The sequence below is a fragment of the Mercenaria mercenaria genome, chromosome 5, assembly GCF_021730395.1.
Source record: "Mercenaria mercenaria strain notata chromosome 5, MADL_Memer_1, whole genome shotgun sequence".
Taxonomy (NCBI): domain Eukaryota; kingdom Metazoa; phylum Mollusca; class Bivalvia; order Venerida; family Veneridae; genus Mercenaria; species Mercenaria mercenaria.
Window position 1 is genome coordinate 87,301,730 of NC_069365.1, and position 14,341 is coordinate 87,316,070.

Below are 14,341 nucleotides of genomic sequence, written 5' to 3' on the forward strand. Positions count from 1 at the left end.
TCCAAGAACAACCGAATGGTAACTAAAAATGTACCGGAATCGTAAAGTCATCACATATGAAAACAATGCATTTAGTCGTCGTGTAATTTTTTTATGCAAGAATAGCGACAATACACGTTTGTTTTGTGTATTAACGCCTGCAGAAACCCTTGGGATATGTTTGTGACCTCGACCTTCGGTCTCGGTCACAAATAATCCCGCGGGCTTCTGCAGACGTTAATACACAAAAAAAAAACGTGTATTATCCCTACAATCACACATCTCAAATGCTGACGTTTAGACGGCGCCGACACGACAAATTTATCTGTCGAGTTTTCGTGTTGGCGGGTATAAATATGTCGTGTTGGCGCCCTATATTTGTCGTGCTGTCGTTTTTTCGCCCCGCTATAGTAAGTAACAACAATTTGTTGACTAGTAAACAAAGTAATTCACATTTCTGAGCAATTGATAAAAGTTCTATCGAAATAAATAATAAATCAAAACAATTAAGGCAGTCACTGAAATCAATTTCTATTGAGAACTTCGCAAGATCTGACCAGTTATAATAGTAGCATTGTCATTTTGGCGAACCTTACTGGATAAAACTTTCGCCGCTACAAAATTTCGCTAGTGTATTAAATATCAAAAAATGATCTAAACATGATTTTTATTTCTAAGAATTGTTTTAATTTTCTACCAAAATAATACCAGATAAATAAAGACAATGATTGGTTAACTGATAGCTGACTTGCGCGCTAAATATCTTTTTATCATTTCTTGATATTGAATACTTTACATGTCTTCCGGTTGGTACGTGCAATTCATTTCGAAATATTACGGGGTATAATAATCTGCTTGGAAATGACAGTAGCAAGAACACTACTGGGAACTTTAGACTTAAACTACATTTGTGTACAGAACGTCAATCCCCACCATAATATTACTCCAAAGTAACATGACAGTGTAAAATAGGGAATAAGTACAGTTGAATTAGTTGAATTGGCATCCTCATCAAATATATAATTATATTTGTCAGGCTTTCGGTCAGAAATTCCATTAATGACGTTTAAGAATGAAGGACTGCGAATGTTCAGTTCTTGTGACATGTCCTACAAATCTGAGATTTGTTTATGCCTGGTAAAAGCAGTGGAAATTGTTTCAAAAACTGGAATACTTTCTAATTATGAAACACGTGTTGTTTTTCTAAGATTCATGTATATTATTTGATGTTACTGTATGCATTATCCTGAACAAACTAAAGTAAACTGAGAAGCTGAATTAGGCTATAGGGATGAGCTTGATTAAACACAGGGCTTAGTATATCCAGTTGGACTATGGGTCAAGCACTTTGTCTTAACCTAGCATTTACATTCTTGAAGGGGTTTAGAAACAATGGACTTGCATGAAATTCAATTTTTGACTCGCAGTTGTGACCTTGTGCTTGGAACACTGAGTTCTACACTTCGTCAGTTTGAATTGAACATTCCGCCAAAATTAAAGTACGAACTGAACAGGTGTCTAAGGTTCAATCGTTTGACCTTCAGTGATTGACCGGTGCAACAGAAACACGAGTTATGCACCTTGTATTGCTGGATGAAACACTAATCTATTTCATATTTACCCTGCAAGAAGTCAATAAGATTAGATCCAAACAGGATCCCAAGGCTCAAACTTTGTTTTGTTTTGTTTTTCCTTGACCAAACGCACTTTAAACGTAAGCTATGCAAGTCATCTTGATGTGATGAACATATAGATTTCATAAATTTCACAAATATCCTTCAGTGAGGTAAGAAGATTTAGAGTTGACAAAAAGTCTAAGACTTATGCATCTAAAAATTCAATTGTGACATTGACTTTAGGCCGACGCAACCGAAACATAATTTCCGCATTTCACTTTTCGATTTACATTTAACGAATATCCTTCAAGGTGTCAAGAACATTTAGAACGGAGACGCAATCCAATGCTAAAATATTTGACATTCAGTTTTGACTCTGACCTTGAGCGACAGAATTGAAACAGGGTTGATGAAATGGACATTCAGTCCAAGTTTCACAATGTCTTCTAAAAGGTCTAAATGTTGGTTCAACGTTAAATCGTTCAATACCTCCTACACCCCCCCCCCCCCCCCACCAACCCCTCCACTCCCCCACAAAAAAGTTTAAAAGATAAGAAGGGGACACAAAAACAAAAGCTCAAATATTCTACCCTCAGGCGCGACATTGATTATTAGTATGCACAATTATAACACTGGTTCTCAACCTCATCTGGATGAGACGATCATGTATCCGGATTCATGAATATCTTTCAAGAATGGAGGAGGCCCCTAATCGGAAGGATGGACAGATGAACGGACGACCCCCACCAAGTGACTCTCTAACACACATAGCACATGTAAAGATGATCAGACGATCCATAAATGTATGTACGCAATGACTTTGCACAAGACAGAACATTGAACAAGAGAAACACGAAGGACGGCATTAACAGTTATATCGGTCCCTCCTTATCACTGAGATAAGGTCTGAATAACGTGTTATATGTCCGATGTTTAGTCCAGATTAAGTGGAATTTACATGATCATGAAGACTATAATTTCAATTTTAATAATAGCTGTTTTACAAGGCGTATCATTGGTGAGTACATTTTCTTTCACTTTCTATGCCAATGAGTATGTATTTCACTCGTTCATCTACACTCTGTTCCATTTTTTCAAATTTCACTTCAAACAATTGTGTGCTGTTTTAGAAGTCTTCTTTCTTAATATGAATTTGCAGGACTAAATTGAGGATAGTGTCTCTCATGGATAAACTTTTTAGATCATTGTTTTATTGTGACGATCTTTTATAGATTCAGCTTTTAACGAGAAATGTCAGGTACTCTTTCCGTTGACTATCAACTTTCTTTAAAACAATGTTTTGGATATGCTCCCTTACATTACAAAAATAATTCATCCCACAGGATTGTACCAATGTGTTGTAGTCTAAATATATTTTGATTTAAAATGTGATGTTGCTTAAAACTCGCGTATTATCCTGTAAAATACTTGAATGTCAAGTATTGTGCGTTTTAATCGACCTGGCGGGGCGGGGTTTCGCGACGGTTCACTGCAATATTATGCAGAATATGTTGTTTATTCGGCAACCTGATTTCTTATTCAGTGGTTATCTACCTCACATTGTAACGGAATTAAACAATTATATTGCCCTACCTATTTTGCTCGTGTTTTGGGATTACCATTATTTGCATAAGTCAGAGATTAACTCCGCCCCCGCCAGGTCGAATAAAACGCACAATACCTTATTCCACTGCGTTGAAGTTTGTTGGAAAACTTATTTAATAGGTGTTCTTGATAAAACAAATTGCTCTGTTATTTCATATGGAACTCAACGACTATTCAAACTGGATAACTGGTTATCATGGACGGTAGTGGAAATGCATGCTACCGTCAATGACCTTTAGCCTGAAGTTGAGAAGAACTAAGCCTTTACGTATATTACAAGTATTTTTATACAATTTAAAGACATTCGCCGATGTGTTGATACAGCGGAGTACATAGAATATTGTCTGCAATTCCACGAAAGGTGGCGTGTGTTCTGCTGTTAATAATGAACTAACCCTAAACGAGAAAAAATTGGGAAGAACTACCAAGAACTTAGAGAGGGGGTCGGTAATTTTGGAGTTTACTATTTGCTCTTTTGTTGAAAAATGACTTATAAACAGAGAAATGTTAAGATGGTCTTTTAGAGAAATATATAAAAGAGCAACTGTGTTTCCGACTTGTTTTTCTATTCTTTCCCAAATTAAGAAGAAGAAAAAAAATCTGTATTTGGTTATTACTCAGGCGATACCAGCCTTAGGTCATGGGGCTCTGGCAGGGTACTGTGACACCAGTAGCCAGTGCGGGGAAGGCGAATGTTGTGTAAGTTTTAACCAACCAAGAGGACGTAGGGTAGTCTTAGACCACCTAGACTATGATCTTATGCAGTATGCACATGGAAGCTGTAAGAAGATGGGAACGCAAGGGTCAAGTATGTACCAACATGTTTATCACGTATAAATCACATGATTTATACGTGTATCGAATACTTTAAGCTATGTGAATTCCATAATATGGCATATAAAATTGATGTTGCATATGTATATTTTAATTAAAAAGTGAGAAATCAATACATGCATATCTTTTATTGGTTGTGAAATAGAATAGTCGGTATTCATTAACTACAACCCTAAATAAAGCAACTAAAACTATTACTACACTGGTTTCTGACCGACCGCAAGTAGACTTCAGAACCACGACCACGTGGTACAGGAAACTGGCTTCTATTCCTCCACGCGATTTTTTTTCTTTTTTTGTGTGTGTCTAAATTAGTAATTTTCCCAGTTACCTTCGGAAAAGTGTTGTAAGTGCGTAATAAACAGGAACTATTTTGTAATTGCCTACTCAACAAAACAGTTGTAAGATTGGTCGGTTCTGTTTCAGGATGCATAGTTGATGAATTGAAAACAGGAACAGCAGGCCTGTATTACGACTGCCCATGTAATAGTGGTTTTGTGTGTAACGGTACAGGCTCCATTGTCCTTAACAAGGGGGAACTTGGTTTGTACTTTACATAGGATTTATCTGTTCAATGCTACAGTCATATCATTATTCCGTTATATCTTGTATATCATGAACAGACGTAAAACTGAGAAAAAAAAAATATTAATATGAATTTTGCAGGTGCGTTTCATTAAATTTGTACAGTCGTACATATTACAGAGCATTTGCCACCCTTCGTTCTCACCTTTCAATGAAAGATAGTATTAATGATTTAGTGATAGTATAAGACCCAAAATCCAAATGCATTATTAATCTTATAAATTGTATAAAACAAATATTCCTTAGGACCCCAAAATATCAAAAATAAATGTCATTTCCTGACTTTTGATAAATATGTTAATCCATGCAACTACCAGACTCCCTAGGACAATATTAATACATTATACCGCATTAATGTACAGTTCAATGCAAAATAAAATCTTTTTCTAAAACACATGTTTTTGCTCTGTTTCAGAATACATATATTTATCATGTATTACAGTTGAAAGAGTATATAGTCGTTTTATTCTATACCTATTTTATCTATCCAATCGCGAACGTTCATTTGCAACATGTGACCGTACAATATATTACGGTATTTGGATGCACGTGCGTACAAAAATCCTGTATTTTCTGTATTTGGACGCACGCGCGTACAAGAAATCCTGTATTTTCTGTATTTGGACGGTTCAACAGTCCCATGTTAAACATACGATAAAGCCCGAAACGCGTGAAAATGTTCCGAATGTAAATCGGATGAAGTTGGCGCTCTGTGTACAGAGTTTGATTATGCGTCTTGAAATCTGGATTTAATTTGAGTTGTTGTTTTTTGTTTACAACACACAAAAACGATTCAAGGGATAACAATGCTATCTGATTTATATATTAAAACGTTCGTTAATAATCAAAAACTTAAAAATACAGTAAATAGGATCATCAGATGCTGGAATATTTGAAAAGTCGCTAAAAGAAGCCGTTCCGGAGACGAAACCTAGAAATTGGTATCAGCCCTGACTATCTGAATAGCTACCTCAGCATTTTTTGTTTAACGGTTAAGAAACAAAATGGAGAAGATTATAAATGGCAGCGGGCGGTCAGCATCCAAAACATGTTTGCTCTATAATTCAGTTTATTGTCGGCTCTTCACCAAACTTGCTGAGAATGTTTGTGGGCATTACATCTCGGTAAATTTCGATAACCAGCCAAATTGTACCAGGCACTCTTTGATTATACTCGTACCCAGCTGAGAAAACCATATTGAACTCGCCTAGCGGCTCGTCCAATATGGTTCTCTCAGCTGGGTACTCGTCCAAATATATCACCGTATTGCACAGAACAATGTTAAATAACCTAATATTATTTTCACAAATATTCGCGAATATTAACGTTTACTATGTACTTTGCCTAGACGGAAAATAACGTTTATTTTCATACAAACACCATTGGGTAATGACATCAAGTGCGACTTTTATAGGTCATACACGTTTGACTCATTCTTATCAAGATCAACCTGAATGTGTACCATGCCAAACACCGCTTACTGTTAAACATGTTTTGTTTTAATCAATTATGTATGGACTTCGATCCACGGCGCAGTACATACTATGACGTTCAATGTTTGAAAAAATTGTTTGAAAAAGTTTCAATCGGCAATATATTAAGCAGACAGGCATTTATCACACAATCTGAACATCGTTTTTTTTTTTTTTTTTTTTTAGATATTTTGCAATATTATTGTTTGCCACTGATATTTTAACCCTTTATATATATATATACATTTTTACATAAATATTTTTTGAAATGCTATACAATTTACGTTTTCAAGAATCTTAACTCTTTATATGTATATACATTTTTACATAAATGTTTTAGAGATGCTTTTCAACTTAGGTTTTCAATACAACTTCTTTCCGGCGACATATGATTTTTTGTGTGTCAGTTCGCCGTAAAATCCAGCTCACGCACTCAATCCGCGATTTGACATCTTTCACAAAAAATCATAAACAAAATGGCGTCGTTCAAAAAAGCCTCTGAAATTCGGATATTAAAATTTGAAAAAGAACATTCAATGATAGTTGATACTTTTCTTTTCCCACGGTAAAGATCATAAATGAATCTACACATCCACGAGATTTTCCTTGGATTTAAGAATATTTCAAATTAAAATCACAACATTATATTTTAATCGGAAGGCGAATTACAATTTACCTTGGATGGGTTTTTTTGCTTGTACTATCTAATTTTTTTTGTAGAGATCAATAGACGAATTTTTATATGGTTTTCTTATATTTATAGGAAATAACTCATGTCCTTTGTAGTAATCTACATTAAAATGTTAATGTTAGAACAGAATGTTTATACGGGTAAAACACATTTGGACTTCTGACAAATCATCCAGCAAGTCATGGATTTGCCAGTAGTCCCAGTGTGGCTTTATACCCTTATAAAGTGGTTGTATACTCGTATAAATTTTTAAACAATATCACCTACAAATTCAACCTATCCATGTAACCTACGTCATGTCCTAAAACACACTCTACTTCAGTACTTGGATCTTTGAATACATAATTATACTGACATGTTTTAGTGACTACATCAATAATCAAGTTAGCAATTCTGAAAACAAATAGTACTTGCATTTCATATTTTGACGTTTGTGTTTTACTTTTTGCGTTTTGCTTTTTCGACGGTCGTGTTTAAGACACAGTCATTGCTGCTTAAATTCAAGATCTGCTTAGAAACTGCTTTACGTAACCGTTATTGTAAACATGGTAATATAATGTTCTTTTTTTATATAAAAACACAATCAATCTGACTGACGAACACGATCACGATCTTATTAAAGTAGCATGATAGGAGAAGGTTTCAATCAGACTGAAGCACAATAACAAAACACAAAAAGAAAAACTATAAACGTAAATTGAAAATAGCAAAGAGCAAAACGCAAGAAACAAAGAACAAAATGCAGGAAACAAAAAGAGAGAAACAAAGAACAAAACAAAATGCAGATAGGAAAAACATGATTCAGGTGGGAAATCTAAATAACAACAAGAACGGCAAACTATCACAAAACAGGTCTTACACCTGCAAGTGACAAAGAGTATCTGGCTGGCTATCTAACTTGGTGAAGATAATATGCCAATCATTTAAAGTAATTAAGTGGAAAATGACAATTTTCGCAGTTTTTTTTTAATTCAATGACCATAACTCAAAAGTAACTGTGAGTATTTAAGAGAAACTTGGATAAGAACTACTGAAGTAAGAGAGCAGACATTATCAGTTTACACAATTTTGAGTTATTCAAGTACCATAACTTCAGAAAGATTTGGAAGATTCAGCTGGTTATCAAACTTGGCTGAGAAATTAAACCCGTTAATACCGTGACCGAGTTTGATGAACATTTGATAAGAACTGCTCAAGTAAAAGAGCAGGCACTGTCAGTTTTCGCAATTTTGAGTGATTCAATGGCTATAACTCCAGAGCCACTACGGCAATCCAGCTGGTTATCGAACTTGGCCGAGACATGTCTGTAAACGTTGTGACCAAGCTATTGGACATTAGATAAGAACTGCTCAAGTTAGAGAGCGAACAACTTTAGTGGATGCCGCCCGCCCGCCGCAGGTGTTCCAGTAAAATAAATACTTTGAGATTTAAAGCAGTATCTTTTACTTCCAGTTGTCTATTACACTGACTTTTCCATCAAGTTTTACAATAAATCTTAAGAAATCATTACTTTAAGCTTTTTGAATAAGGCTTTTATCATCATTTTGTCGATTTAAAGTTTCTTGTAATGTATATCATTAGCTGTTTTAAATTGATGACTGAGAGCTCACTTCATTCGTGAAAGACATAAGCCTTTCACCTTATATTTGTTAAACAAAAACAGTTTTACTAAACTTAACATGCATGAGTAGACTCTTTATAATGTTTTGTATCCATCTGTTCCGTGGTACTTTTTTAATTGTTTATATATACGTATTATATCGTGAATGATATTTTAACTGGGAAATGTCTTTCAAGATGGCGGCATTCTGATAGATTTGCCAGACATGCTGACTTGTAACGACTCATTCCATTGGTTGACACTTTTAGATTGCATTATTGGCGTTAGATTTTTCTTACTTTAACAACCTTTTCCTCTTTAGATATAAGTGAGCCTCTGGTAAAACCTTAAGGTGGAATGCGCCCCAAATTTTTTTGCCGAATTTCGTCCTGAAATTTATACTGTATAAAATTCAAGATATATGCGATTAAGCTCCGGGTTTACTTTGTCGCCATATTATTCGTGTTTTTTGCTATTTTGTCACAAGCATGGCCCCTGACGTCATTTTTCGTGCAACGCCCAGTTCCGGGTGCTTTCTGTATTTTTCCTTTCCTGCGCTCTGAATGTCATATCAATGAAAAATATAAAATATTTGTCATTTTGCATTCAGAAAATGCTACTTAATGGTATAAAATTCAGCGAATTAAGATCTACGCTTAGGACGTCAGAGACGGTTATTGTGACGTCAGAACGGAAAAACTCACATCAAGTTTTGTTACAAATTTTGCCTTAAAATCCAGTTTATAAAAAATCGACTCGGTAAAAAAACGTAAAATTTTGGTATGTTGTTTCGCAGTGTATGTACGTCTAGTAGACACATAAATACCTAGGGGTCACCGACTTTAATTTTTCAATATTTGACGATATTTTACCCCTACCCCATTAAGACATGACACGTTTAATCGTCATTTTTTAGCAAAATAATCTAAAGGATATGCGAAGTTGCATGTATTAACGGTAAATTCGGAATGAATTGATGAAATGAATTGACATGAAAGTATTGAGAGACATATGGCGAGATTTGCTAAGAAAGTGTTAAAGAAAAAAGTCGATTTTTTTAAACATGTAATAACATTCAAGTGATTACGGACCTGAAATATCTTAACGAGATATTTGATAAAGGGTGTAAATCATGTAAATGACATTTCGCATCTAAGGATATTATCGAAAAAGACTTTTGATCATTGGTTAATCAATATGTATTACGTGTGTTGATTAATTGAAATGACTTATAATTATTTAGATTTAAGTGTTCAGATTGTGAACACGAAACTACAGTTTCTACATCTATATCCCGGGCATCCGGAGAAACGGAAACGGCTTTTACTTTTTCCGTACTTCTTAAATCTGAAAGCTGCAACTGGTGAGGGTTTTATGAATTATTTTCTAGCATTCATTATTAAGAGCATGTAACTGCACTTGATCAGAAGGTTCCCGCCATGAAATAAATTTTGTATCGGACCAGCATTTATGCTTGATTGTAATAAAAAGATACCGTCTCGAGAATAAATTCTCTGCGTCTGACCAGCTGCAATACTTTATAGTCATTTGAAGATCTTTTTTAAGAATAAAGTCTGTTTGCTGGACTAGCTACTCTGCCTTACTATGACCTCACTGTCTTTGTCTCTTTGTCTCTCTCGTGCGGAAGGTCGGGGCTTTGATTGCTAGCCGTTTACCAAGGATATAAAAATGATACCAGTTGCTCAGCATTATGCGTATAGAACAGACTCTTCTCTCAACTCGTAATCTCGAGGAGATTGGTGTCTAAATTGGTAGAATTTGTTTCATGATTTTACAATAAATTAATCCGTGTAAAAAAAGTAATTTCATATCAGATATAGGATCTGGTATACTGTTTTCGTGCTGATAATACATGTGAACTGGAGCAACAGTCCGACATGCGTCGATGAATATTTCTGATAAAATCAGCAAACCCTCATACAAAACATGTTTAAGTACCTATTTTCACGAAATTAAATTATCAACCGACCGCATACTAGCTTTTTTACAAAGCAAAGTTAGCATTTTGCCTTAGACAGAGAAGATTAGTAACATCTATTCTTCAAACTTTGAATCTGCATTTTGAAACCATCAATAGAAATAACAAATGGATGAAAAAAGTGGATATATTGTCCATAAGTATTGATCTGGCCCTCAATAGAGAAATAACTACTGCGTAAGTATTCTTTATAGAATTTAAATAATATCGCATGTGCAAGTCGCTGCGGGGACAAAACGATTAGCCATCACTCTCGGAGTTGTGGGTTGTAGTCCCCAGTCTAACATCTTTTTTTTTTTTTTAATTTTATCTTCAAATTTTACAGGACGGAAAATTAATACACTTATCTATTTCTTTTTTATTGTTCATTTATTGAAAGAAATATACTTGTATTCAAGATATTTTGTAGTAAGTGTCGAGTAAAATCTTTAAAGGTATCTAAGATAAAAAGACACATTACTCCCGAAAATAGAAACCACAAGAGAAATCAATTAGAATTCGTGAAAATCGTCGCAAAAACATTGCAAGAATAAAAGCAAATACGATGACACTTCATTATATTGAATTTAAAAAATGGTCTGCGGTAATTTCTTACCCGTGGTAACCTGCGTGGAAGTCAGACGATTAACTATAAAGGTTATTTGTGTAATTTTAGATCTTTTCAGGATACAATATTGCGTAAAGGAACGAAAACGTCCGAAAGTATTAGCGAAGATTGATGAGTGTCAGGTCAAATACTTACGGACAATTGTACAAGATATACATTTTGTCAAAGGCGTTTTCTTTTACTAGTACATGGTATCAGAAGTTGAGATCGAATATATCGTGAAAATTTCTTATAATAAATACATCTCGTTTTTAACACGAACGTGAGTTACGTAAGTTGAAACTCATTCTTTTTAAAGGCAGACCATGTGGGGGTGAGGGTAAAGTTATGTTATATTGCAAAAAATTAAAGTCGGTGACCCCTAAGTATTTATGTGTCTACTAGACGTACACACATTGCGAAACAACATATCAAAATTATACGTTTTTTTTATCGAGCCGATTTTTTATAAATTGAAATTTAAGGCAAAATTTGTAGCAAAACTGATGTAATATTTTTCGTTCTGACGTCACAAAATCGTCACTAACGTCCTAAGAGACAATTTCATTTCACTGAATTTTATACCATTGAGTAGTATTTTCTGTTTGCAAAATGAACATTATTTTGTATTTTTCATTTATACGACATTCAGAGCGCGGGAAAGGAAGAATGCCGAAAACACTCGGAACTCGGCCTTGCTCGAAAAGTGACGCCAGGGGCCATGTTTGTGACACAATAGCAAAAAACACGAACCATATTGCGGAACTCAGTCGCATATATCCTGAATTTTGTACAGTATAAATTTCAGGACAATATTCGGCAAAAAAATTTGGGGCGCATTCGTTTATTCGAACGACCTTGTGTGCCTGATAACTTAACACTACTTAAAGGAAATGTACTATTTATTGTTACCGTTTCAAAAGGAATTTACAGTTATTTTAATAGTAAGGAAAGTCTGATTAGTATAGATTCTTGGAACTATTTTACATCAGAGAAGATCTATTGTTATGGACAGCTGAAATCAATAATAACGTTTAGTTACATTTTATAACAATCAGGAGCTGGCTAATCACTTACGTGTCTTACAAATGTACCATTTTGTTTAAATTTCTCAGTTTAATTTATTGTTTTCCATTATTTTGTGTATATTTTGGAACATGCAATTTTGAAATGTGGGGTTGGTATAAATAACTGAAACGCACCTGCGTACGTACAGTGAAACTATTTTTCAACTTGTAGAAGACACTGTAAACTTTTTTGGGAAAATTGATACGTATATATTCTTGTCTAGGTGCGTGTGTATCTGCAAAGATATCAAAGGCGACTCTAAATCAACCATGCTCTTCCGGTGCTGATTGCGCAGACTCCGAATGCTGTCTCAGCAATATGCGACCAATAGGAAAGCGCTCCTTACAAACAGCACATGGTCATTGCTCTAGCATGGCAACCGGTGGTTCAGGTAAATTATTTCAAAGCCTGCTTATGATTGGTTTATAGTAAGACAGCAGTAAAATCTAAAAATCAGCGTCACCATTTTTATTTCTTAACGAAAGAAGTGTTTATTACTAAAAAGCTTAGTATCCAAGCTGATCGTCACAACCTTTATCTGTAACCATTAGCAATATATGTTGGTCAAAACTTAGTCTCATTCTGTTTGTATTTTTTTAAATAACTTTGATTTTCAAAACAGGGTGCCTTGTCAAAATGGGATCCGGGAAGCCAAGCGGTACTGTCTATTCGTGTCCCTGCCTATCCGGACTTACATGCCACGGGACTGGAATGTATGATGTGCCACTCGGGGAAATGGGAAGGTAACACATTCTCTACAATACGATGGAGGGCATGTCTTAGTTTGTAGATGAATGTACGGTTCAAATTAATGACGCGTAGTTTACATGGACATATATACTCTTAAAGCATTTTTGTCAGTTGCGAAAGAAGCTACACAGTGAGAGAAAAAAAGCAGATACGGGAAAACAAAGAGCTACAAACTGGTCTAACTTGTGAAAGAAGTTCTAAGCTGAAATATAAATTTCTTTTTTTCTATTTCAGATGTGGCAAGTGAAAAGAAAACTACAAAGAAAAAAGACTACATCCGATCCTTTTGTTTGGTTTCAGTCTATGAAGTATATAAATAAAAACTTTGACAGTCACATAATGTGTTCTGAACCCGAAAAATATAATGACAAAATAATTTAAAATGCATACTAACTGAATGGTTCGCCGGTCAGTTGTCATATCTAGTGCTCGAGATCCGGAGGACTATTAACTTATAAGCCATCCAATAAATGTTTAATATCATGGCATCAAAAATAATCTTTCATATTCTTCTTTACCCCAACACAATAGTGTTGAGCTATTGACAGATCAGCTGTGGACAAGAGATTTATTTATCTCGTTCATTGACTTGATTTAATTGCACATTATCTTTAAATAAACGTTCTTCGAAAATATATCTGAATCTCCGACCATTAATGCTACAGTAATATTACAACTGCTCTTTGTTTTGAGATGAGAAAAAAAAACAAATACTGTTTGGCTCGCATGGATTTTGTTTAAGATTTAGAAACAAAACGGTATTCTTTGCATCGAGACAATTAGAATGAAACAAACACACCACCACAAAGATCACACCAGCCTCAAATTAGCCGTAAACAGAACTAGTCAAAACCAGTTCACGTGTCTTTACATCGGATCATTCGCCTTCAAAGCCAAAAACCTCGTAAAAGAAATTTTATGACGACACATTCATTATGTTTTTACATGAACTTTCGTATAAGGCAAGTAAGCAAGACTATATGATAGTTTTAATTTAAAAGTTCAATCATTTACTGGGCAGTGAACTTGTTCAAAGCGTTTTACTGTAATTCAAATTATTTCACCAGCTGTTGCTCAGTGCTTACAATATATTTGAAGTAATGTAGCCGAGCTTCTGTGGCTAATGGATACGGCGGATGTCCCGCAATCAGGAGGTCGAATGTTCGAGCCTTGTCATAGGCGGGTCTTGTTACTAAAGAGGGACCGGTTGTTGAGCCATTAGTTAATCAAATTGTCTACCAGTCCGGTACCTGGCATTCAAAGATAGGAATCGGGAAGTAATGCTGTTCAATGTATGTAAGTGTTTCATAATTCAACATTGCTGGCCCTTTCAGTAGGGGTGACACTATAATAAACAAACACTTTACTTTTATAGCTTTCAATGAGTTTCATGTTTCAACTAATTTCTTGGCCTATCCTCTAATTTTATAATTATATTTATCATATTTGAGATCATAACGAAACCAGAAGAAAATTGTGCAAAAAACATGAACAATTCAAATTTAAAAGAATTTAAATTTTTGTACAGGGTGGTTGGATGCTCTACTTTTCGATTC

General features: G+C 34.8%; 1 protein-coding gene across 1 annotated transcript; it reads left to right on the top strand.

The window, feature by feature from the left end:
- Window positions 1-2,453: 2,453 nt before the first annotated feature.
- On the top strand, window positions 2,454-13,125 carry LOC123557854 (uncharacterized). The gene is made up of 6 exons (XM_045349589.2): window positions 2,454-2,613; window positions 3,822-4,008; window positions 4,461-4,577; window positions 12,259-12,426; window positions 12,658-12,778; window positions 13,020-13,125. Exons 1-6 carry the CDS (start codon window positions 2,554-2,556, stop codon window positions 13,030-13,032), a joined length of 666 nt encoding a protein of 221 aa, XP_045205524.2. The 5' UTR covers window positions 2,454-2,553; the 3' UTR covers window positions 13,033-13,125.
- The last annotated feature ends 1,216 nt before the right edge of the window (window positions 13,126-14,341 follow it).